This window comes from Macaca mulatta, chromosome 11, assembly GCF_049350105.2.
Source record: "Macaca mulatta isolate MMU2019108-1 chromosome 11, T2T-MMU8v2.0, whole genome shotgun sequence".
Taxonomy (NCBI): Eukaryota; Metazoa; Chordata; class Mammalia; order Primates; family Cercopithecidae; genus Macaca; species Macaca mulatta.
The window spans coordinates 116,660,938-116,685,223 of record NC_133416.1 but is presented as its reverse complement, the minus strand read 5'-3'; the positions used below and the strand labels follow the sequence as shown (position 1 = coordinate 116,685,223).

The 24,286-nt window shown below is 47.4% G+C and overlaps 1 protein-coding gene across 14 annotated transcripts in view; it reads right to left on the bottom strand.

The window, feature by feature from the left end:
- UBE3B (ubiquitin protein ligase E3B) overlaps positions 1-24,286 on the bottom strand; it is a 68,108-nt gene that overhangs the window by 21,362 nt on the left and 22,460 nt on the right. For all 14 annotated transcript variants that reach the window (XR_013401345.1, XR_013401346.1, XR_013401347.1 and 11 more), the window contains 9 exons: positions 22,834-22,997; positions 21,180-21,347; positions 16,574-16,745; positions 14,599-14,717; positions 13,855-13,969; positions 13,009-13,108; positions 7,146-7,265; positions 2,418-2,594; positions 2,191-2,301 (listed from right to left, as the gene is read on the bottom strand). Coding sequence is in view for 9 of the 14 variants with exons in the window: in XM_077954900.1 (XP_077811026.1) it covers positions 2,191-2,301; positions 2,418-2,594; positions 7,146-7,265; positions 13,009-13,108; positions 13,855-13,969; positions 14,599-14,717; positions 16,574-16,745; positions 21,180-21,347; positions 22,834-22,997 (1,246 nt within the window). In the remaining 5 variants the exon portion in view is untranslated. The remainder of the gene's footprint in view (positions 1-2,190; positions 2,302-2,417; positions 2,595-7,145; positions 7,266-13,008; positions 13,109-13,854; positions 13,970-14,598; positions 14,718-16,573; positions 16,746-21,179; positions 21,348-22,833; positions 22,998-24,286) is intronic.

Below are 24,286 nucleotides of genomic sequence, written 5' to 3'. Positions count from 1 at the left end.
CAGGGCCCATAAGCCTCACTGCAGGTTGGATTCTGTCCAGAGGGCTCTGAGCAGAGACGGGACAGAGCTACACTTTTATGTGGGGAATGGGCTGGCGAGAGGAAGACAGGAGGCAGAGACACAGCCAGACGGCTGTGGCATGCTGCCAGGGGAAAACGCTGACAGACTGTGCCAGGGTAGCGGCAGGAGGGTGGTGAGAGACATGTGGACTGGAGAGGCTGAGAGGGGACAGTCACTCGGACTTGACGACGCCTGTCAGAGGACCGTAAGGGGTAAATGAGTTAATCCATGCCACTCCTCACGGAGGGCCTAGCAGGTCCCATCTTCTCTCGTCAGTGCAATTACTGTCGGAGGTGAGGGAGGGAAAGGACACAGAGGCGAGGCCTGGGAAATGAGATGACATTCAGAAAAGCCAGGAGGCCATGCTTTCCAGGTGGCTCAGGCTCTTCTGAGTGTCATCACAGCAACGTGTTTAAAGGAAAACACATGCCATGTGCTCGGGTGAGTCCTAATGGGATTTTTAACTTTCTCAGTGGCAATCAACTGAGAAATTGTCTCCATTATGCAGATGAGGAAACAGAGGCACAGAGAATGGGTCCAGGACCCAAATCACTGGAGGGCACAAGGAAGACTGGACGGTGTTTGGGCAGGGGCTCAGATGGGCCACCTGATTCCATCATGGCCGGGGACGGAGGCCCGTGCACACAGGCTGTCTGCAGACAGAGAGAGAACAATGGATTGTTCGAGAGTGAAAGGAGTTTGGCCCTGAGACCTCCCTCTCAGCTTGGCCCAGCTGCTGGCTCTTTCTGTTTGGAAAGCATCTGACTTCTCCAGGTTTCCGGGGTATGCGAAGAGTGCTGCCCAGGTGGCTCGCTTCCTCCGTACTTGGGCCAGAAGCTCAGCAGAGCCTGAGACCCAGGAAAGGTCCCTGCAGCTCTGGAGCCCGCTGCAAAGGCCACACAGACTAGCTGAGCTTGTGCTGCAGCTTTCCTTCGTCCTGGGAAGCAGGACTCTTCCCAGGAACAGGCGGTGACTTCCCACTCAGGGTGGTCCCACCACGGCTTTCAATGGACAGGGAGCAGGAGCTGTGTGGGCCACGACGTCGCCCTGACCCCAAGAGGCCACAGAGTGGAAACCCAGACTCACTTCCTCTTAGTAAGGTGAGGACGACTGCTCCAATCCACCTGGGGTGAGCAGCTGCTGGGCACCGTGGGAGGCCCTCCTCACTTACCATCAACAGCAACCCAGGAACGTGGTTTTTCTTATCTCCACTTTACTGATGAGAGAACGGGGCTTAAAAACTAAAGGAACTCGAAGGCACATGGTCACACGGCTGACTAGGAACAGCTGGTCCTGACCTGTTGCCATGGCTGGGAAGCACTCACTCAAACAGCACAAGAATTTTTTTTTTTTTTTTTTGAGACGGAGTCTCGCTCTGTCGCCCAGGCTGGAGTGCAGTGGCCGGATCTCAGCTCACTGCAAGCTCCGCCTCCCGGGTTTATGCCATTCTCCTGCCTCAGCCTCCCGAGTAGCTGGGACTACAAGTGCCTGACACCTCGCCCGGCTAGTTTTTTGTATTTTTTAGTAGAGACGGGGTTTCACCGTGTTAGCCAGGATGGTCTCGATCTCCTGACCTCGTGATCCGCCCGTCTCGGCCTCCCAAAGTGCTGGGATTACAGGCTTGAGCCACTGTGCCCAGTCAGCACAAGATTTTAAAACTATCAAACTCCACAAAATGCTGCCCTCCTACAATGGGGACCCAGCCTCCGTGTGGCCATCTGGCTCTGCACACCACTCCTCACGCCTCAGGAAAGAAGAGGGCTGGCTTAGGACTTGGGCCGGCCTGGGTTCAAATTCCGCCTCTATCTTGGCTTGGGTTCAAATTCCGCCTCTACTACTTAACTAGCAATGAGACTCTGGATAGGTGACTCCTCAAAGCTTCAGGTCTCCCATCTTTAAATAGCCAGGACAGCAGCAGCCCTGTCACAGGGCTGTCGATGGGATGAGATGAGATGGCACAGGCAAAGTGCCCAGCACTGGTGTACAACAAACCTTGGTTCCTGCCCCTGTCCTCGCTTGTACCCTAGTGACAGTTTACATGGCCAAGCCCGATCACATATGTGTATATGAAGAAGCCCATGATACCACTAACATTTTATTTTACATTTCTCTGTTTCTTAACGTTCCTACCTCATACACAGCCTTCCCCAGCATCTTCCCCACAAACTCGAAGAGCTGCAGGTAATTCTCGTGGATGTAGGATGTGGGTGAGGGGTACAGCCTCTCATCCCCACTGGTTGTCTGCAAGGCAAAAAGACAGGGAGAGGCAGAGGTCAAGTGCCTTGCAAGGAGCAAGTTCAGCTCTTCACGTCTTGAATCTGGCTGCTGTCAACCCTGTTGTCCCTCCCCTTAAATACCTTGAACAGATTGAGTGCCGGGTCAAACACTCTCTTGATGATCTCTTCCAAGAACTCCTTAAAAACACCGTCTTGATCAATCCCTGCTTCGTCCACCCCGAGGTCATTGACAAACTTCACACGGATGACTCCCTTCATGGCGTGCTGCGAGAGCTGCCGAAGCTGCTCGTAGCCATCCTGCCAAGAGCAGAATTACAGCCCAATAGGAAGCCCAGAGACTTCTGCACAATTCGGGGTTCCCTCTCCTCTGTGCGAAGCTCTCCCAGCATCATTACCAAATGTGCAAATTATGACACGTGGGTGCATGACAGGAGCCATTCTCACCTGGTTTTGAATGAGTGCTGATTAAAAGGAGAGATTCATTTGGGGATGTGATGGTATTGCTCCCTGGCAAGGGGAGACTGACCTCAAGGGGACAGAGAAGTGAGATGGGGAAATTAGACAAAATGAGTCATGACAAGCTCCTGGCCATCAGACAAAGGATGAAAGAAACCGGGACAAGATGCATTTCTCTCTTTCTCAATGCTAAGAGTACCTTTAGCTCATGGTTAAAAAAAAAAAAAAAAAAAAAAAGTAAAAAGAAAAAAAATCAAACCTACAGAACACTATAAAATGAAAAGAATTACCCATCAACCCTCATCTCCTGCTGCCTTCCCAATCATGAAGAGCCTGCAAGTCATGCTGAGGAATTTAGGGGGCATAATGAGGGTGATGGGAGCCACAGAACGTTTTAGGCAAAGAGTAACAGGGCTGACTTTCTGTCAGATCTTTCTATTGGCAGCAGAGCAGGTGGATGGCAGGGACCAAGGCAGGGAGCAGAGACCAAGACATGGGGGTGGTGCTGGGCCTGGACTTCTGGCTGGTGGTCAGCTCTCTTAGGACATAGCCATTCAGCACATCTTCTCTATCCAGACCTCAACATGCACAGCCCCAGAACCACCACTTCAGAGTTCTCCTACTAAATCATCTGTTTAGTTTGTCTCTTGATTCTAATCTGTTGAGGCCTTCCTGGCTTCTGGTTCCATCATGTAATGCATTCCTAGTACTTGGGGTGCTGAGGTTTTATTTCAGAGCAGTGACTATAAAAACAGTGCTGAATAGCACAGGGCCCAGGGAAGAGTCTGTTGGCCCCACTTGAGAGGCCCCATCACCAGGTGAAACTGACATCTTCAGATGCTGTGACGGAACAAGTGACCAATCAACCCTGCTGTCCTGTGAAGGCCACGCCACACTTCTCCCTTTCAGCTACAACTGGAACCCTGTCACATGTTGTGCAGAGGTCAGACAGACCATCTCCATAGCATCCACTCAGCTGCTGTCTGGTCCTCTCATCACAAAGCAAACGAGCAGTACGCCAGTACGGCAAGACCTGTTTTGGGGAACCCTTGCTGCCTTCCTGCCACGCTCACTCAGTGATCCCCAAAGGACTATCCTGTGGTGCCCCTGAGTCTTATTCAGGGGTCAGGCTCCACAAAGTTAGTGGGCAAGGGATAAATTACCTCTCAAGACCCCTAAGTCACCTGTGGGAACAGGAACACAGTTTTGTGGAGGCAAACCTGAGAAGGACTTTTTATGTACATAAAGTTTGAGAATCATTAAGTTAGATGACAAAAGGGAGAAACAGGAAGTCACTAGGCAGCTGTAACAGCATTTAAGCCATTCTGCCTAAATTTAAGATAATTATCTTGGGCCAGGCACATCACGAGGTCAGGAGATCGAGACCATCCTGGCTAACACGGTGAAACCCCGTCTCTACTAAAAAATACAAAAAAACTAGCCGGGCGAGGTGGCGGGCGCCTGTAGTCCCAGCTACTCGGGAGGCTGAGGCAGGAGGATGGTGTAAACCCGGGAGGCGGAGCTTGCAGTGAGCCGAGATCCGGCCACTGCATTCCAATCTCGGCGACAAAGCGAGACTCCGTCTCAAAAAAAAAAAAAAAAAAAGATAATTATCTTGGCACCGAGATGAGGACGGATGGAGAATTCCAACAAGTTCCTGTCTGCCTGCAGGAGTTCCTCCATCCTGCTTTAAAATTATGCCTCCCCAGCCTTCACACGGATTAGCAGTTGCATTTGTGGTTATGTGTTTGAAATGGGATGGTACGTGTGAATGCACGTGGCACATGGCCTAGCTCAAGGAGCATTTACTGGATTCAAATCTCAGTCTTGCTTGACCAGCTCCACATCAGCCTCTTTGTTAAAAAGTTTAGAGGGGACCACCTCTTGTGATACGTTTCCTGCCTTCTGGGAACTGGCGTGGATGTGCGAGGATTATATCCATGCCTCTTGGGAGGTGAATGTGAGTCAGCTTTCCTCTTCTTCACTGCATCTCAACGTGCAGACACAGGGAATACCGAGCTAGAAAAGGGATGCCTGGCTTCCAGGCCCAGCTCTGTCACTGATATCCAAGTGACCTTGACTGTTTGAAGTTCTCTGGCCTCAGTTCTGCCTTTGACAGAGACAGGGGAAAGGACTGGATAAGAGTATGTTTGAGGATCCTTCTGGTTCTGAATGCTACAGTTCCAGTCCAAACTCACCCTCTGGGAAGGAGAGCCTTCCTACAGGACTTTAATATCTGGAAGCCTAACACGGAAGCACAGCCCTCAATACTAACCATAAAAAAAGAAAACGAAGCCCAGGAGAGTATGAGTCTGAGATCAGCTTACTGCCGCCCCCTTGTGTCCAAATCCAGCAAAGGCCCCTGGGCTCTCATATTCTAATAACCAAGCCACCAGATTACGAGAACTGGGATAACAATGAACAACCCTCTTCCCTTCTCCAATGGAAAGTAAAGAGGAAAAGGAACTTTGCCTAAAGCCTGACAGACATCTCTTTTGCCATCCCTGAGGGATGTGTTTTAAAAAGTAGGGCCAGAGTAATTGGGATGTCAAGTGAATTTAAAATAAGCAACGACATTTGTGAAGGGAGTCGGGGGATTCTGCCACTCTCAGGAGATACTGCAATGTACACTACCCCAGACTCTTCCCGTGGGTGGGTGCTGGCCACATCTGGGTGGGCATGATGGGTGGTGGGGCTACGGATTCCTAAAGACAGGGGAGGTGCATCTGGGTCTGCTGAGGAAAGTGCTGGAAAAGGAGTTTCTACCACACAATTGGGCTTTTTCTGAGTCAAAAGCAGAGATTGCAAATGGGTGGCCCACAGGTTGAATTTGGCAGAAAGACAGGTGTTATCTGACTTTCTAGGTACTTTACAGAGTTCAATTAGTTCACAACATGGAAGATCTGAATTTTGGCCTTCTCTTAAAAACTCAGAGCATTATGGAGCCCACCTCGCCACATGGCGGATCTGGAGGAGCTGAGTGGCGGTGGCCTCTTCTGGGGAGGCATGTGCTTCCCACTGCTCCCCAACACTAAGGCTGGGTGTCAGTTGCCATTTATCAACTCACTCATGGGGGCTGTTTTTCTCAAGTAGAGGTACACAGACCAAGGGGGCTGTTTCAAGAAGAACAGGAGGGTAAAGCAGAAGTGGAGATTATTTCTACATGTCTAGCATGCAAACAGAACGCTCCTGCAATGAGACCCACTCAGCCAGCTTTACTCCTTCACGTGGCCTGCAGGGCCCAGTGGGCACTTCAATTCCTTATGCCTACCTTTAAGAATGTCAGAAACATCCACTGTTCAGCACATGCTGCCTTTCTAGCAGCTCTTGACATTGATCACCAGTGGCTGGTGGCACTCAAACAAGCTCTCCAGTAAGGAGTGACACAAGCAAGGTGCGATGCACCGCAGGAGAAAATGAAGACACGTCAGGAGGAAGAGCTGCTGCCGGGAGCCATCTGCCGGTTGGGGTGGCTATCTGGCCACATGCTGTCAGGGGAATCCTGTGACTGTCCTATACTGCAGGATAGGCTCATGAGGAACTGCGGCTGGAGTGTGATAAAAAGGTCTAAAGTGCAAACACGGCAAATAAATCAAGCCAAGCCTCTCCAGGGAATGGGGACTGTGGCTCAGTCACCAGTTCTATTGCTGGCAGGATGAGCGTGTATGGGGAGGCTGTGCACTATACAAGCCTGAGGGAGGCTGTGGCATGGACAACACAAACACCGTAGGTAGTTAAGTTTATGACAACCATGTTCCAGCAGATTGGAGTCAGGGTCTTTTGCCAACAAAACCAATGTATTATGACAATTTTCTGACACATGAGGACGGGGTACCTATCTCTAATTTCCATGGAGTCACCCTACAGTGAGAGCCTCAGTCAATGGGTTTAGCTCAGGTGGGTCACTTCAGTGGTATCTTCTAAGTTTCTGTCTACAAAGAACTTCCAGCTCTGTGATAAATGTATTTCTCTACATAACTCAGTAAACGTAACACCTCCACTCCACTTCTACTACAATCACAGTTGAGAGTCTGGGCAAAGTGCCTGCTGGGACAAATGGATTTTGCACAGACCTGAGAGTGTTAGTGCAGCCGCTGGGGCTGGCAGCTCTGGTCCTCATTTCAAAGGGACAGGAAGAGGTGGAAGTTCTAGCCCAGTGACTCTCATGGGGTAAAGGAAGACACTGCTGGGTCTCCGGCATTGAGGACATGTTTAATCAAGCAGCTGTTCAGAGCAGTCAACAGGACAAATGACCCCTTCCTGCTCCCAGAGCCTTGATTTCAGATCAAGGAGTAACAGGAACAGTTAAAAAGCCAGAAATCGTCCACTAAAGAGCTTCCATGTTGCAGGGCCCACTTCCTTGTGGTAGGATTCCATAGGCTTCACACTCACCTCCAGCATCCTGGACCGACGGATGGTGATGTGAGTGACATGCGGGGAGGCAGAGCTGGTTTCCACCAGCCCCAGTTTCTCCTTCTCCTTGGTAACCATGGTTCGAAACAGGAGAACTCTCTAAAATGAACAGAGGCGGGACCAGAAAACAGGGTCAGCAACTGATGATTCCATAAAAACACCCTGCAAAAATGACTGAAACTGAAGTTAGATGAGATGCAGGCAGAATGGGATGCCTTAACATGTGCTACCGGTTAGAGTGTCCTGTGAGAACAGAAGCATTCCCTGGAACAGTTGTGGGAATTAGAAATATAGCTGAATACATGTCAAGCAAAAAACGTTCCGGAAAGAGTGGTCTGCCTGCAGCTAGGGTCCAGCTAGGAATGGCCTACGAGAAAATCCTCCTCAAGGCTGGGTGTGGTGGCTCACGCCTGTAATCCCAGCACTTTGGGAGGCCAGGGTGGGCGGATTACCTGAGGTCAGGAGTTCAAGACCACCCTGGCCAACACGGTGAAACCCTGTCTCTACTAAATACAAAATACGAAAATTAGCCAGGCATGGTGGCATGCGCCTGTAGTCCCAGTTACTTGGGGGGTTGAGGCAGGAGAATCGCTTGAACCTGGGAGGCAGAGGTTGCAGAGGGCCAAGATCATGCCACTGCACTCCAGCCTGGGGGACACAGTGAGACTCTGTCTCCAAAAAAAAAAAAAAAGAAAAAGAAAAAGAAAAAAGAAAATCCTCCTCATTCAGTCAATAATCCACTATAAAAACTTGATGACAGAACAAGTTACACAGACTTCTTTATCTAGCTGTGCCTGCTTTAAGGGAAATCAATATTATGAATCCTAAGAACAAAAACAATTCAAAGATAATTTTTCCTACAGTCAGAGAATTTAAAAATGACCCTACAGTATAAAGCTCCCTGACCTTTCAATCTGCCTCCTATGTGCCTTCAAGCCCACCACAGTCCCACAAGTAATATTTCTCAATTACTACTTGAAAAGAACCCTCTCTCCTTATTTGTAAGATTCTGCTAAACCTCTTTAGAAGAGCATGACTCTTTGCCCCATCCTGGGCTTGAGAATCAGCACCCTAATACCATTTAAATAAAGTCAGCTGAATGAATACATAAATCCAACCACAGCTGTTTTTCTAAAAATGGGAATCTCGGCCGGGTGCGATGGCTCATGCCTGTAATCCCAGCACTTTGGGAGGCTGAGGCGGGCGGGTCACCTGATGTCGGGAGTTCGAGACCAGCCTAACCAACAGGGAGAAACCCCCAACTCTACTAAAAATACAAAATTAGCCAGGCGTGGTGGTGCATGCCTGTAATCCTAGCTACTCGGGAGGCTGAGGCAGGAGAATGGTGTGAACCTGGGAGGCAGAGATTGCAGTGAGCCAAGATCGTGCTGCTGCACTCCAGCCTGGGTGATAGAGCGAGACTCCATCTCAGAAAAACCACAAAAAACAAAAACCAAAAACCAAAAAAAAGGGTATCTCCCCCAAAGTCAAGAGCTTTATTAAACATAAGAATAGTAGCAGCCAGGCGTGGTGGCTCACACCTGTAATCCCAGCACTTTGGGAGGCTGAGGCGGGTGGATCATCTGAGGTTGGGAGTTCGAGACCAGCCTGACCTACAGGGAGAAATCCCAACTCTACTAAAAATACAAAATTAGCCGGGTGTGGTGGTGCATGCCTATAACCCCAGCTACCCCGGAGGCTGAGGCAGGAGAATGGAGTGAACCCGGGAGGCGGAGCTTGCAGTGAGCCGAGACTGCGCCACTGCGCTCCAGCCTGGGCAATAGAGCGAGACTCCGTCTCAGAAAAAAAAAAACCCAACAAAACAAAACAAAACAAAAATGGGAATCTCCCCCAAAGTCAAGAGCTTTATTAAATACAAATAAGAACAGTAACAGCTGGGGACGGTGGCTCATGCCTGTAATCCCAGCACTTTGGGAGGCTGAGGTGGGGGAATCACCTGAGGTCGGGAGTTCGAGACCAGCCTGACCAACAGGGAGAAACCCCCAACTCTACTAAAAATACAAAATTAGCCGGGCATAGTAGCGCATGCTATAATCCCAGCTACTTGGGAGGCTGAGAGGCAGGAGAATTGCTTGAACCCGGGAGGCGGAGGTTGTGGTGAGCCGAGATCGTGCCACTGCACTCCAGCCTGGGTGACAGAGTGAGACTCTGTCTTTAAAAAAAAAAAAGAAGAAGAAGAAGAAGAAAGGGGATGGTACTGAGTGGAAGAACTACTGTTCAGTGAAGCATCTCGCTGAAGCTGGTTGACAGGTCTAGACATGACAGGACTGACGTGCTCTGAGTAGAACCAAAAGCCCTGAGAGGTTCCAGGGCCATGCAGAAGAGAGGGGACAGATTGGGGACACAGGGAGGGAGGCTGGTGATAGGAATGAAGGGTGCCACTCTCTCTCCTCTCTATGGCAGGGGAACAGTAGGACTTTTGAGAACAGGTGTTTCAGTCATGTGGAGTCGTGTAGTTTGTGACACAAGTACTTCCTATGACCCCAAATCTTTGGCATGGCCACCTAAAGGGGTGCTGTTTGGTGATACACAGGCAGAAGGCGAGTTACATCTGGGTCAATCCAGCATGGGGTGGAGACAGCAGAAGACACAGAAACAGAACTAAAGAGACAGAAGTGACCACAGAAAGCCTGGATAGGGCTCTGGATTTCTATGGGGCATGGAAGAAGGTCTGAGGCAAGCTTATCCAGGCTGCAAGCGCTGGGCAACCTCAGCGACTGCAGTGGACAGCTGGGTACGGCTCATTCTCCCCATTCTACACATGAAGAAGACCTTATTCATCCAAGGCTACACAGTTGGTGGGCAGGGGGCTGGAATGAAATCCAAAGACCACACACAGCCCCCCATACTACACAGCCCCTGCCCACCCCACACCGCTTAGGCCTTCTGGGTAAAAGCAAAAGGCAGAGAGGCCTTAAGGCCCAGCCAGGGGATGAGTCACACATAAATAGGTAAAAACAATGTTAAGAGGGTGCAGAAAATGAAGTGCTGTACACGTGAGCCAGGCAGAGCTGAGGCTTTAACAAATGTTAAGGAAAACAAGAAAGGCACTATAGTGAAATCAAGAACAAGGGGGAGGGTCAATATTTAGGGCAGATGGTATAACAGTAACAGAGCAGAGAGAGCCTGTTACCCTCCTGTGTGCTCCAGCAAGAATACTTCAATGGCAGAGGGCAGCACACATGCCATTAGGGGGAGCCTGAAGCTTGAGATGGGCGGAGCGGCAACAGGACAGCCTGGCTACTCTGAATACACCAAACCTTAGATACTCCCCCAGGACCTGCAATCACGGAGCAGGAAGAGGCAGGAGATGAGGAGGGCCCCATTTTCCCAAGGGAGGAAATTTTATGAACTAAGGACAAACAACATTGATGACATATTTAAGCAAAATTCCCAAAAGAAAAAAAAAAACATGAGGATTACCATATGCCCTGGACGTAAAAGTCATTCCAATTTATCTCAGTGGTTCCCAAACTTTCCTATTCACAGCACCTCTATCATTGCAGTAACTTTTTTCATGGTACTCCTAGGCCAAAAGAAATCCCTAGCAGTCCTGTTTACTAGGTAATTAGTTTCCAAATATTTATGTCCTAAGACCTCAGTTACTGTATTTTACAAATGCACCTGCTTTGAAATATAAAATACTTTTATTTCGTTCTTACAAGCCAGCTTTGCAATCATCATTAAAAAGAATGTAGTGCAATCTCATGCTGAAACCATGAACTACTCTGAACTAGCAGTTCATGTGGTGTCTCACTGTGTTCCCCTCAGAAATCTAAAATACGTGCAGCACCTCCAGTGGCCACAGCACATGTGAACCACAGAGAAACAGAGTGGAGGGTCTAGACTATGTGTTATGGAAATGCTACGGTCAGAGGCTGATTTCATAGACACTCAGGTCCAGGATGAGGGGCTGCATTTTAAACCAGACACCACCAAACCAGATAAGGCCCAGGAGATGAAGGCTGGAGTCTATTTCAAACAAAGACGAGGTGGAGAGGCTGATACTACACTTGGAAAACACAAGCCCCAGAGGCAAACAGGAGCTGCCAACAGATCACAGAAGATAAGAGAAGCCACTTTTAGGGGTTGTTCAAGGACCAAAGGGTAGAAGTTACCGAGAAGCACAGTTCATGATGAGGAAGACTGTTCTATCTTTCGGAAAGGTAAAGCCACAGAACGGCCTGCTTTGCAAAGCTGTGCATTTCCTATTGGAAGCAAGGTCAGGGACATCAGAGCAGGTGCTCCCGCAAGGAGGGCACATTTGATTAAGTAATCGCCATAAGGCCCTTCACTTCTGAGAGTTTGCCAAGTGCAGTAAGAATTTAAACAGCCACATTGTTTGCACATCATTGCTTGAGGGGAAAGAATAGCAACCATAAGTATTAAAGTCAAGGACAGAACAGTATCAAGACAGCAGTGAGGATGAAATACCTCTGAAAAATGAGATCTAATTTACAAAAATGTGATTTATGCTCTTTTCTAAAAATATGTCTACTTCATTAAAAGAAAAAGAAAACAGAACAGGAGAAAAATAAAGGACACAACCTAGACTCCTAGAAGCCTCTTCTGAGAGGAGCAGAGTGTTGTCACAGCATCAGACATTTCCAGAGCACCTGCCACTCATCAGGGACGTGAGCCATGCTTGCCACCCTCATTTCCTGGATGCTCCTGCCACATCCCAACCCTCCCCAAGTCTCTCTCATCCCCCGGGTGTGCGGCACTCTCCTGGTTTCCCTCCTTCCCTCCTTGTGCTGGCCCTCTGTGGGATGGGTCCTGCAGGGCTCTGCCTCAGTGCCCTGGACTTCTCACTCCATCTGACTTCCCGACCACCTCGCCCAGACTATGGTGGGAGTCAGGAGATTTGGGTGCTGTCTGACTCCCTGACCACCTCACCCAGTCCATGGGGGGGTAGTCAGAACATTTGGGTGCTCTCCCTACACAGGCTCCTCACTCCTGAATGTCAGACTCCCTGTCCAGTGGCTTCCAGGAGCTGCAGACATCTCACATCCTACCTGCTCAATGCTGAACTCACCACCATGTTCCAGTCCTGCTTTTACCTGTGCTTCCACCTCAGGAAAACACCCCCAAGCACCCAAGCCAGACACCTGAGCATCACCTGAATTCTTCCTTTCCTTCTCCTCGGGATGTGAACATTCTCTGAGGCCTCCTTAAAAATATCTTGACTTGGTCATCTTTTGACTCCCAGGGCCCACCCTAGTGCCGGCAAGCTTGCTTTAACACCCCAGCCTCTAGCCAGCCCTCCATGCTGCAGCCAGGATGACCTTCCTGAAGTATGGCTCTGACCAGGTGCCTCCTAAGCTTCCAGCCCTCTGGTGGCTTTGCATAAAGCCCCTGATCCCAGCCTCAGTTTCTAAGGTCCTCTTGCTCGAGCTCCTACTACCCTCCTCGGCTTCCTCTCTTGACCCCATCCTTTCTATTCTCTCCAGCCACACTGCACATTTGGCTCTCCAACAGCACCTCATCCTCTCTCACTCAGCCTTTCAACCCACTCAGTCTTTCAACACTGTCCACTTTTGCCTGTGGGACCCTTTCCTGACCCCTTCCCCTCCCTCCAGCTGGTCAGGTCCCGCACCTGGGCTGCCACTCCACCAGAATCGCCAGTTCACTCTGTCTTCTCCAGCTGTGTACCCCAGCACTTGGTGTAACCCCACCACAGAGTAATGGCAACCACTGTTTCCTTGTGCTGAATGAATGATTCTACTTAGTCACCTCCAATGGCTGTAGCAAGGATGGAAAGGCAGGAACCACGTGAGGGAACAGAAAGACACATCGGGGCCCAGCTCTGAGTGCAACTCACGTTTTTGTGAGGAATGACATGTGGGATGTACTGCAGGATCAACTGTGCCCGTTTTCTGTCCCTGTCGAGTTCTTGGAAGAGCACGCTAGGTTTGAGATCCCTTGAGAAGAAAGACATGGGTTTGGGAGAATTAAAAGAAGGAAATCATCCTCTAGTGCGAGGCTGGGAAGCGACACCATGTGGGCCACATGCAGCCTGCTGCCTGTTTCAAGAGTCTGATGGGAACAGGACCACACTCACTCATACATGTATAGCCTATGGCGGCTTTTGTGCTGCAAGAGCAGAGTTGAGTAGCTACAACAGAGACTGTCTGGTCCACAAAGCCTAAAGGCATCTGGCCCTTTACAGAAAAAGTTCGCCAGTCCCTGCTCTAGTGCCACAGCTTCGGCAGTTGCCATAAAGCTTGAGCTCCTTGATAAAAATGTGGATATGCACCTATGTTCAGTTGTGATAGGAGGATTTCCCCCACCCCATTACCCTCCAAAAAACCTAAAAGCAGTTTTTACCCTAGTAATTCTGCTAATAAAAACTGCCTTTTAACTCTCATGTTCTGTTGCTCAGCTCAGCTAAAAGACCTCTTCCTAGTTTGGATGAGAAATGTATGCTAAATATAATCTGGCTCTGTCGCCATTAATTAACTCTAATCATATTTGGTGTAAACATCTCTCAACAGAAGTGTCCTGACAGGTGCTTCATAGGGACAGCAGCTCTCTTTACACAAATGAACAGACAAAATGAAGCAGAGTGAAAAAGTCCTCTCTGCCCTAGAACAAGAGTGCTGAGCGCTCGGGCAGTGTGCCGGAGCAGGCTGGCTTCCATGGAGCCCTCCTCAACCCTGGAGCTCACTTTCGCAGCCAGTGGTCCTCGGGGGCGAAGCGCCGCCGGCAGTCCCGCTCGTACAGCACCATCAGCCACCCGTGGACAGACTGGAACAGCTCCAAGGTCTCGCCCTTGGCGTTCTCTGTGGGACAAACAAACAGGAAAGTCAGAGGAGGAGTCAGAGCCAGAGAGCAGGGGGAGGACAGCTCTTGTCTTCTGCAGTTGTCATCAAGTCCTTGATCTCCCTCGCTCTGAATTATATGTGGACCCGAAGGAATTAAAAGGCACCCTGGGTACGTGCTAAGTGTCTGCAGGGCCTGAGTGCCTCTCAGACAAAATCACTCATGCTGCCTCCCACAAGTGTGTCATCCGAAAGGCCTTTTCAATATAAGGAGCTTTGTCCTGAACAACTGGAGACACTTTGGGAGGTGGACTCTCATCTCAAGTGTGCACTGGCACATGTTTTATCTTCATGGAAATCAAATGGAAGAATCAACAGGAGATTCAGGGCAAAATTAATCATCATTAATAATTCTCGACACATACATGCAAATCCTGAAGGGAGCCTGGGAGAGCAAGACTTCTATAACCACACCACTATCTTAAGAGGTCACAGATAGTGAAGAAAGAAAATTTCCAATTATGGGAATATATGTGCACCTTCTATTAACTTGGATAGACAATAAAGCTAAGAATCAGTTGATGCTATAGACTCTTTGGCCTCCCTGGGTGCAGCATCAACCAAACAACGGCAGACACCTTTTATCTTACCTACGATTCCATCCCAGATCATCTTAAACACAAAGGAATTCAGAAAAGAGGAGATGGTGACCAGCTCTTCCAGTTTGAATGAAATCTGCTCTTCATAAACTTCAATGTCATCAAGGATTCTAAATCAGAGAGAAAATTACCCAGAATTCCACACTGAAAAAAGGCGAAGAGAAAAAAATCTGTACTGCTTAATAAACAAAATAAACAAGGTTGAGAAATAAGCTTTATCTTGTAGAGATACTTACTGTAAAATCTACAGATAAAACGATATGATGTCATCGGGGGAAAGGGGAGGGAGAGCCTTAGGACAAATACCTAATGCATGTGGAGCTTTAAACCTAGATGACCGGGTGATAGGTGCAGCAAACCACCACAGCACACGTATACCTATGTAACAAATCTGCACGTTCAGCACGTGTATCCCAGAACTTAAAGTAAAATAAAATAAAAATAAAATGAAAAAAAATGATATGATGTCTAGGATTTGCTTCAAAATAATGTGGGAGAGAAGAGCAGGTGGGCATTTGGATGAAGCAAAACTGGCTGTGAGTTGGTGCTGCTGAAGCTGATAATGGGCACAGGAGAGTTCATTATATCATCCTTTCTACTTTCTATTAATTTGAAATTGACCATAGTAAAAAGTTGAAAAATACAATTAAGAAAAAATCTGTACTCTATATTTTTCTTATTCATAAGAATCTGACTGTGACACTTTAATTCACACCTCAATTCACGCCTTCCTCATTCACGTCTGCATATCAAGGAACGTTGACCGAGAGTTGATGTTTGCTGAGGAAAGCTGTAGAATCTTATTCAATATCTAAGACACATACTGGTGATACTTAGTAGGTATTTAGTAAGCATTTGTGAGTAAATGAATGTTTGAAAGAACATATGAATACGAGCCGTTTAAGACACAGCTCTATCTGAACGTTTCCTAACACTGCTCCACACACTAGAATAAGATTCACTCTTGGCTTACCCCTTACCCAGTGATTAAGGATGTCTTCACCAGCAGCTAGACCCCTGCTCTTGCCTCCAACTGCTCAGTGAGTTCCTCCATGATCCTCACCTAATCTGCCACCTACATGTCCCTGATCCTCTCCCGCTAATGTCTTCCAGCCTGAACATAACTGCCTGAGGTCCATTCTATCTTATAATTCTTCACCAAGAATTTTGGGAAAAGGTGGAATGAAAAGAATACCAAACACACAAGGAGACGCATAAGCTTAAAAACCAAAGGAACTAAATGGGACTAATGTTTGTTAATTTCCCACTCTGTGCCAGGCACTGCACTAAGTATTTGATGCTCTTTTTTTTCACTTACCCTCTATTGAACTGGTAGTATTCTCTCCATTCTAATAAGGAAATGGAGACTCAAAGAGGTTAAGAAACTTGCTCAGGGTTGGCTTGATAATAATAAGAGCCAACAAGTATTGAACTCATCCTATGTGCAAGGGACTGTGATAAGCACTTTCCAATAACTATCTCTTTTAATCCCTACCATGTGCCTAAAAGGTACGTGCTATTGTTATTCCCATTTACAGATGAGTCAACTGAGTCTCAGAGAGGTTGCATCCTTGATCCCTTGCCCAGGGCGTCCTAAGATCTGCTCGGCAAGGATCTGCACCCTGGCTCTTTGACTTTGGAATTTTTCAGGAATCTAGCTAGCACAGTGAATAAACGGCTGAGCCATGATCTAAACCCATCTCCAGGAGACCCCAAGCCACAGTCAGTAGTACTGATCAGCTTCCTTGAAAGGATGGGAACTTTTAACTCCCAGGGACCCACCCTAACAACTGCTGAACTTTTACTGCATGCTGCTCACTTGGTAAATGGCCAGTTCTTACAATGCCCTGCCACACAGGTCCAAATGTTTGCAGTAATCACATTAGCAATGACTTCCTTACTGACACTGTATTTCGGTCTCTCCACATTCTAGGAAAGGAATTCAGTCCCACAGCAGTCAACCTACGTGATGAGGTGCCGCGAACAGTCACAGAACAGCATCAGCATGGCCAAGAGTTGCTTGGACTCTTCAGTGTCATTGTTCAGGCATTCCAAGAAGAGCTTTAACCCTCCGTGGGGCCCGAGCTCACAGATAAATGCCCACAGTTTGGGCAGCAGGTCATCAAGGTAAGTGAGACCTGGAAAAAAGACAGAGAAACCTAAGCTTCAGGTGGAGACTCCACCTGGTCTGTTATTTCTCCTATCCAGTGGGAAAACAAAACACTTAAACCTATTCATGAACGTTTAGTGCACATGAGAAGAAGGTGGGATTATGGAGAAAAGCATTATCACCACAAGAGTAACAATGATAAGAGCCAGTAGTTAGTGGGTGCTGACTACGTACCAGGCACCATTCTAAGCACTCTGTATGTATTGTTTGCTTTCTACTTTCTGAGGCCCAGCGTTATCCCCATCTTATACAGGAGGAAACTGAAGCACAGAGAGGTTAAATAATTGGCGCCAAATCACACAGCTTATATGTCAGAGCCAAGAATAGAACTCAGGTCTGACTTAGCATTATGCTTTAAATCAGGGATCAGCAATTTGTTTCAGGAAACAGCCAAAGAGTAAATATTTTTAGGCACTGTGGGCCAGAAGGTCTCTGCTGTTAAATTAAATCTAGCCAAGTTTGAGCAAAAAACAATTCATCCATCAGGCAGCCCTCAGAACCAGAAGAGGTTCAGACAGCTCCAGTCTGCATTCTGGGCAGGCAACATTTAGGGGCAAAACTGAAGTGAGGCGCAGAGACAGCTTGACTGGTTACACCTCGGCTTTGCCTTATTTGAACGTGGTCTGATCAGATGGTCACCTGTGACTGACTGAAGCTAGGCTGCTGTGATTGGCAGCTATTTGTTACAAATATACTGAATACTCCTAAATTAGACTTCTAGTCAGTTTACATACTAAGTTAGGCTACATTTCCTTACCTAAGGACTCCAAATATGGAGGCATCCTCAGGCTAAATTTAGTCTAACACTGTTAAAACTACTCAGTGCTACCAACTACAGCACAAAAGCGGCCACAGGCAACGTGTAAAGAAACAGATTTGGCAGCCCGGTGCGATGGCTCACGCCTGTAATCCCAGCACTTTGGGAGGCCAAGGTGGGTGGATCACCTGAGGTCAGGAGTTTGAGACCAACCTGGCCAACATGGTGAAACCCTGTCTCTCCTAAAAAATACAAAAATCAGCCGGGCATGGTGGCCAGCACCTGTAATCCCAGCTACTCAAGAGGCTGAGGCAGGAGAATTGCTTGAACCTGGGAGGCGGAGGTTGCAGTGAGCCAAGATCACGCCATTGCACTCTAGCCTGGGCGACAAGAGTGAAACTCCGTCTCCAAAAAAAAAAAAAAAAAAAAAAAAAAAAACAAAGAAAGAAACATTTGGCTCTGGGGGCCGGGCGCGGTGGCTCAAGCCTGTAATCCCAGCACTTTGGGAGGCCGAGACGGGCGGATCACGAGGTCAGGAGATCGAGACCATCCTGGCTAACACGGTGAAACCCCGTCTCTACTAAAAAGTACAAAAAACTAGCCGGGCGAGGTGGCGGGCGCCTGTAGTCCCAGCTACTCGGGAGGCTGAGGCAGGAGAATGGCGTGAACCCGGGAGGCGGAGCTTGCAGTGAGCCGAGATCCAGCCACTGCACTCCAGCCTGGGCGACAGAGCAAGACTCCATCTCAAAAAAAAAAAAAAAAAAAAAAAAAAAGAAACATTTGGCTCTGTTCTAGTAAAAATTCATTGACAAAAACAAGTAGTGGGTTGGATTTGGCCCCCACACAGTAGTCTGCTGACCCCTGCCTTAAACCATCTTGCAGGCTCACTACCTTTGGCAAAGCTTCCCCCCATCTACCTCTATTATTCTACTTATGTTACAAGTGGAAATGCAGTCAATGACTGTGGTAGGATGCTCTGAAATATACAAAAATGGAACCCTGAGGAAGCAAAAGGGGACACAGAGGACATTCTAAGTTTGTTTCCTCATGGCTACAAGGCATCAGACACACAGGCCACATCACTGATATAGTTTACATCTAGTAACGCAGCTATTGACTTAGAAAGGCTGGATCTGAAATGCCATGTATCACTGAATATACAGTAAGGTGTGTTCCTCAGAAAAGCACAGTCACCTTGTATTTGAGCCCTTATAATACCTTTCATCTTATAGGGTACTCTCTGAATTATTTAGTTTTCAATACAGAACTGTTTGGGGAAAGTATATTAGCCAGCAGTGGAAGTTGGGGGAACTCCACCAGTGCTACTGAAGGATGCTTAGAGGGTGAACTGAAGGAATTCTAAAGGAGGCCAAGAATTGTACCAATTTAGTGATTATGCCTAGAGCTTAGACCTCACATTTTCAAGGGTAGGAGGATGTGGTTATAAAGAAGCCTTTAGAAGCAAGACTTTCTTGATCTGTTGGTGATTACATAGATGCCCCACTCATAACTAGTCTTTCAACTGTCCATGTTATATCAAACATACCCAAGAATGTGGAAATCTCACAATTCAAAAACAGGTTAAAATAGAAACAGAGGCAACAGTTACACTGTGGAGATCACAGATATACTCCTATAGGATAAAAGAAGAAAAGCAAGTGTCCTCGAGTTCTGTATAAAGGACTCACGTAGCGTAGACTAGAATACTCATAGCATCACACACTGATTCAACAAGGGCTGCATATCAAGCCATTTAGACAGAGATGGAGACAGTGGGCCTGGCAGAGCAATGGCAGACAGACCAGCAGGGGCGCCAGTGCTGTCAGATGCGTGTGAGGAGTACAGACACTTCCTAAGTTGTCAGCAGAAAAACAACAGTATTTTAAAAACAAGTGTTATTTTCTATAATCTTAGTTGCTAAATAGACTGAATATCAAACAAACACTTTAGTTTATCTTCATCCTTAAAGTGTATATTTTCAAGTTGACTAAGAAACCCATATTTGGATTCTCTCACTTGGGAAAATGAGCTTCAATGTGAGCTCATTTAAAAAGCTGGACACAAACCATAACCCCAAACTCCTCTCACTCAAGATGCTGCCCAAACCCTCAGGTGCTGGGGTGCCCCAGGTATGGTCTTGCCCCTTCTCTGCTCATCTTTGGGAAACCTGCCCTAGGCTGAAAGCCCATGGCTTTACACTCCATCTCTCAGCTGACGCTCCCAGAGTGTCACCTCTGCCATCATGCCTGGTAGGCCCCTTTCCCTCATCACAGCCACAACACAACAGACTCCCCACAGGCCCTGCCCCCTGGTCTTCCCCAGCTCGGCAAATGGTGCTACGATCCACACAGGTGGTTGGGCCAACAACCTGGTATCTTCTTTAAATCCCTTGGTCCTCACGCTCCCAAATCCAAGCTACCAGTAAGACCCCTATCTTCTACCTCTAAAACAAATCTAAATCCTCCTGTCTTAATCTCCATTGCTACTACACTAGGCCAGTGGCTTTCAACCAGGAATGGTTTTGCCTCCCAGGAGGCATCTGGCTGAATGCCAAATGTGAAGATATATTTGGCTGTCACAGCTGGTTGAGAAGGTGCTACTGGCATCTATGAGTAGGGACCAGGGCTACTAAACATCCCAAAACACACAAGACAGCCCCTCATGACAAAGAATGGGCCAGCCCAAGATGTCCGTAATGCTGAGGCTGAGAAATCCTGCTGCAGCCCAAGCCAGCATCGTCTCTCAGCATTTTCATTTTCACAGTGCCCATTGTTATATGAGACCTACTTTTTACTTGCTTATTTTTGGTCTCCCCACTACTTGAATACAATCCCCTTGAGAACAAAGAAATTGGCTGTCTCGTTCACCTCTGTATCCTCAGTGCCTGGCACACAGGGGCGCTCAATAAATATTTGAAGAATGGATAAGTGTGAAAGAGAAGCAGTGATTTATGATGCTAAAAAATGTAAAATGCAGCAGAGAAGTTCTTAATCCTTCATGTAACAAAAGGCTTTCACGGTTTACAAAGGCCTTTTGTACTTGTAAGACCAATTCATAACAACTGTGCTGCAACCTAAAAGCCCGTGTTGCCCAGTTCTGTGCTCAGAGGGGGCTCTCCTCCATGTTAAGCTAAAAAGGCAAATGTTGGGCATATCCATGTGATAAGATACTATGCAGCCAATAAAGGTAAGGTTTTCAAAGAATTTGTGACATGGTAAAATGATTACCGGAAAGGAAAGGATATCGCCATATATTTCAATTTAAATATATTTATTTTATATGTGCAGTACACTCAGGCACAGTTGATTGTTTTTGGATTATGGAATTAAAAGTAGTTTTTTCTTTTTTTTGCAACCCTATCTTTTTTGTTTTTTTACTCAGAAAACATAAAAACTTTTTAAAAGTAAATTGTACTTCATAATTAAAATAAGAATCACAAAACAGGAATGGGATGGAAGTGCTTATGACTGAGGTTAGCATGAGCAATTTAACTGAGGTGGATCAATTTCTAAGAGGAACAGCTCAAAAAACACCCTCCTTCAGAATCTATTTTCTGAGTCAAAAAAGCCAGAAAAAAACATCAACTTTTGCTAAGACGAACTGCCAAACGTGAGAGGTGTAGAAGATGCCTTGGGGACTGCGAACCTGTGAGTATCTGCAGTCGGATCTGTGTGAGAGTTGTCAGCGAGGTCTGGTAGAGGACACAGATGTTGCAAACCTTTTGGACTTCTGCAGAGTCGACCCGTTTACCCCCGACAGGCCTGAGAATGTTCCGGACTGATGCCGACTTTTGAAAAGCACGTTTTAGGAGACCTGGCATGGAGAAAAGAAGACATGTGAGCAGCAGCTCAGCCAGCTGCCAAATCCCACCCTGGAAAAGGAAGAGCATTTCAATAAAGCTCTAAATGCACAGCCAGGCCAGACAGTGGGGCAACTCACTCAATTTAAGGCATTTCTTTGGGATAAATTAGAAAAACATTAACAACAGGTTTTTAGGTGCAATCCAAAGATCTCTTCTGAATATCCAAAAATTTCTCAGAATAAGCTAGGCATATTCAGATCTTACATAGGATTCTTACACTGGAAATCACCAAATTTCAAATCCCACAATGGTAAAAATTCAGAGGACTATATTAGGGGAAGAGCGGCAAAGGCAGGGGCCCTGGCTACATCTCTATTTTCTGTGCCTTTAGAGGGAAGTAAGGCATGACCACCTCTAGTTCTGACACCTGGTTTTGAATGATATTCTACTTTTGTTTTCAGTCTTCCCATTGATATCCTGCTGGAGTTACATTTGCTGAGTCCATGCTTACTGCTAGCTACGAGACAGAGTTTTGCAACACACTGAGTAGCAGAAGAACAGACATCCTGAACCTGAAAACCCACCACAGGCAGGTAACTCTGTCAAATTATGCGTTAGTGGCCTTTCCATAACTTTTTATAAGAGTGTGCGACAAGAACCTTCCCATGGAACCCATTACTGACCCTGCGACAGGAAAGCCACTGAAGTGCTAGCCCCGCCTGTGGTTCAGTGAGTGGCTCCTTTATAAGGAGTCCCACATGAGAAATTTATTTTCTTAAGAACTCAGAAAAGCTCTACTTCTAAGAAATTAGAAGAAAGCATCCACAGATCCCTTTTCATGTTGGTTTCTGAAACATTTCATGTTCGTTCACCACCAAACTGAAGTCCACAGGTAGCCACAGTGGCCCTAATGGAACATATGTGTGTGGATATGCTTTTATGACCCAATCTTGATTGTGTTCACTTATTTCTATTTCCCCAATCCTTGTTTTCTATTCCTATGGATTTTTTGTTTTGCTATATATGAACTTAGCGACTTAACAAGCCTCAAAATTGTTGTGGAACAAGCTAGAGGCCAGGTGTGGTGGCTGATGTATGTCATCCCAGCACTTCGGGAGGCTGAGGTGGGCGGATTGCTTGAGATCAGGAATTGGAAACAAACCTGGGCAACAAGGTAAGGCCCCCATCTCTACAAAAGAAAAAAAAAATTAGCCAGGCATGGCAGTACACGCCTATAGTCCCAGCTATTATACTTGGGAGGCTGATATGGGAGGATCACCTGAGCCTAGGAGTTAGATGCTGTAGTGAGCTATGATTGTGCCACTGCACTGCAGCCTGGGTGATACAGTGAGACTCTGTCTCTAACAACAAGAACAACAACAACAAAAACAAAGTTAGAGCATCCCACAAACACAGTGGAACATCCACACAGGAAGAAACAGGAGCTGCACTTCAGCCAAGCGGAGCGACAGGGTCGGGCCTGCTCCCACCACTCACTCTTCACTGGGAGCACATTCTGGGGGGATGCTGGCTGCGCGTGGGCTGGCTCCTGGCTCTCTAGCAGCTTCTTGCTCAGGATGTCACAGAAGAAGATCCGGATCAGAGGCACCCCCCACAGGAACTGCAGCTGTTTGGTGATCAAATGCATTGACTCGTTAAGGCTAGGAGAGAGCAGAGGAGACCTGGCCTGTCAGTTCCATCTGACGCAGGGCCAGGGCCAGCCCACACAGCTCCTAACGGCTTTCCTCTGGGAGCTGGAGCTAGGACCTGGCACTCAATATGGCAAAGAAGATTACAAAAATAAAAAGTGAAACTAACAAATCATTGCTGAGGGTCTGGTATGTCAAGGGCATTGACTCTTCATCTTGTCTGCCTTCCCAGGTCCCCAGGCTCCATGAGTCACACTCTTCTCGAAGACACTTGTCACCCAGGTGACAAAAACAATCTTGTACCCACTGCACGGCCTCCCTCCTCACAGCTGGCCTGCAGGTGGTGGGGGGCCAAATCTAGATGACTCAGCAGCCTCCTCAGTGTTTCCTTGCCTTCCAGGGGCTCCTTGCCTGACTCCACACTGCACTCAGCATCCCTCAAATTCCTGGAATCTGCTGTCACCTTCCTGCTCAAGAAGATGAGGTGACACCCCTACTGGTTCCCACATTGATCATCATATTGTTAATAGTCACCAACCCTGAGCACGGCCAGGCCTGCTGGTAGGTGATTTACATGCATTATCTCATTCAATCCTTCTAGAAAGCCCTATCAAAGGGATGGTGAAAATTATCCCCAGGTTTCAGATGAGGAAAGCGAGGCAAAGCAAGTCGTCCAAGCCCTCCAAGAAGAGGAAGTGGAGCGGAGAGCAGGCTGTCTGCGAAGGTGCTGTTCTGCTTCGCTTACCTCCCACAGCCTCCTGACTCTCAGCACCTCCGCCCCATCCTCTTCAGGCTGGGGTGTCATGCTGGGGCAGGCTGTTCCCTAGCAATGAGTCTTTTTTAACTAGATAGGACCCAGGGATGTCACTCAGGTACAAAAAAGAGCAAATTTGGGGATTTCCTCCCCTGGCCTTTAGTTTTCTGCTGCAACGGTAACTGCCAGGGACCCCATGCCTCGAGCAGATATGTGAACAAGAAAACAGGTGGGCAGCAGAGCTGGTTTCTCTCCAGAAACCACTTTATCTCAGCTCAGGTAGATGTTTCAAATTCATGAAGCTGTGCCTTACTTGATCTCCCTTCTTCTAGTCTAGTGTTTCTCATGTTTTTAAGTTCGTAATTAAACTTTTAAAAATTTATATTCTACCTCTTGAAAAGGATTTTGGGTGATTTCTATTCCCTTTGAATCATCTGTCTTATTTTAGCATCTCCAAAATATGGCAGTCTAGTCAATCAATAAAAGTGACAGTGAAGAAGAAAAAACATTGATAAGGTCCATAACTGAATGGAAGGAACAAAATACA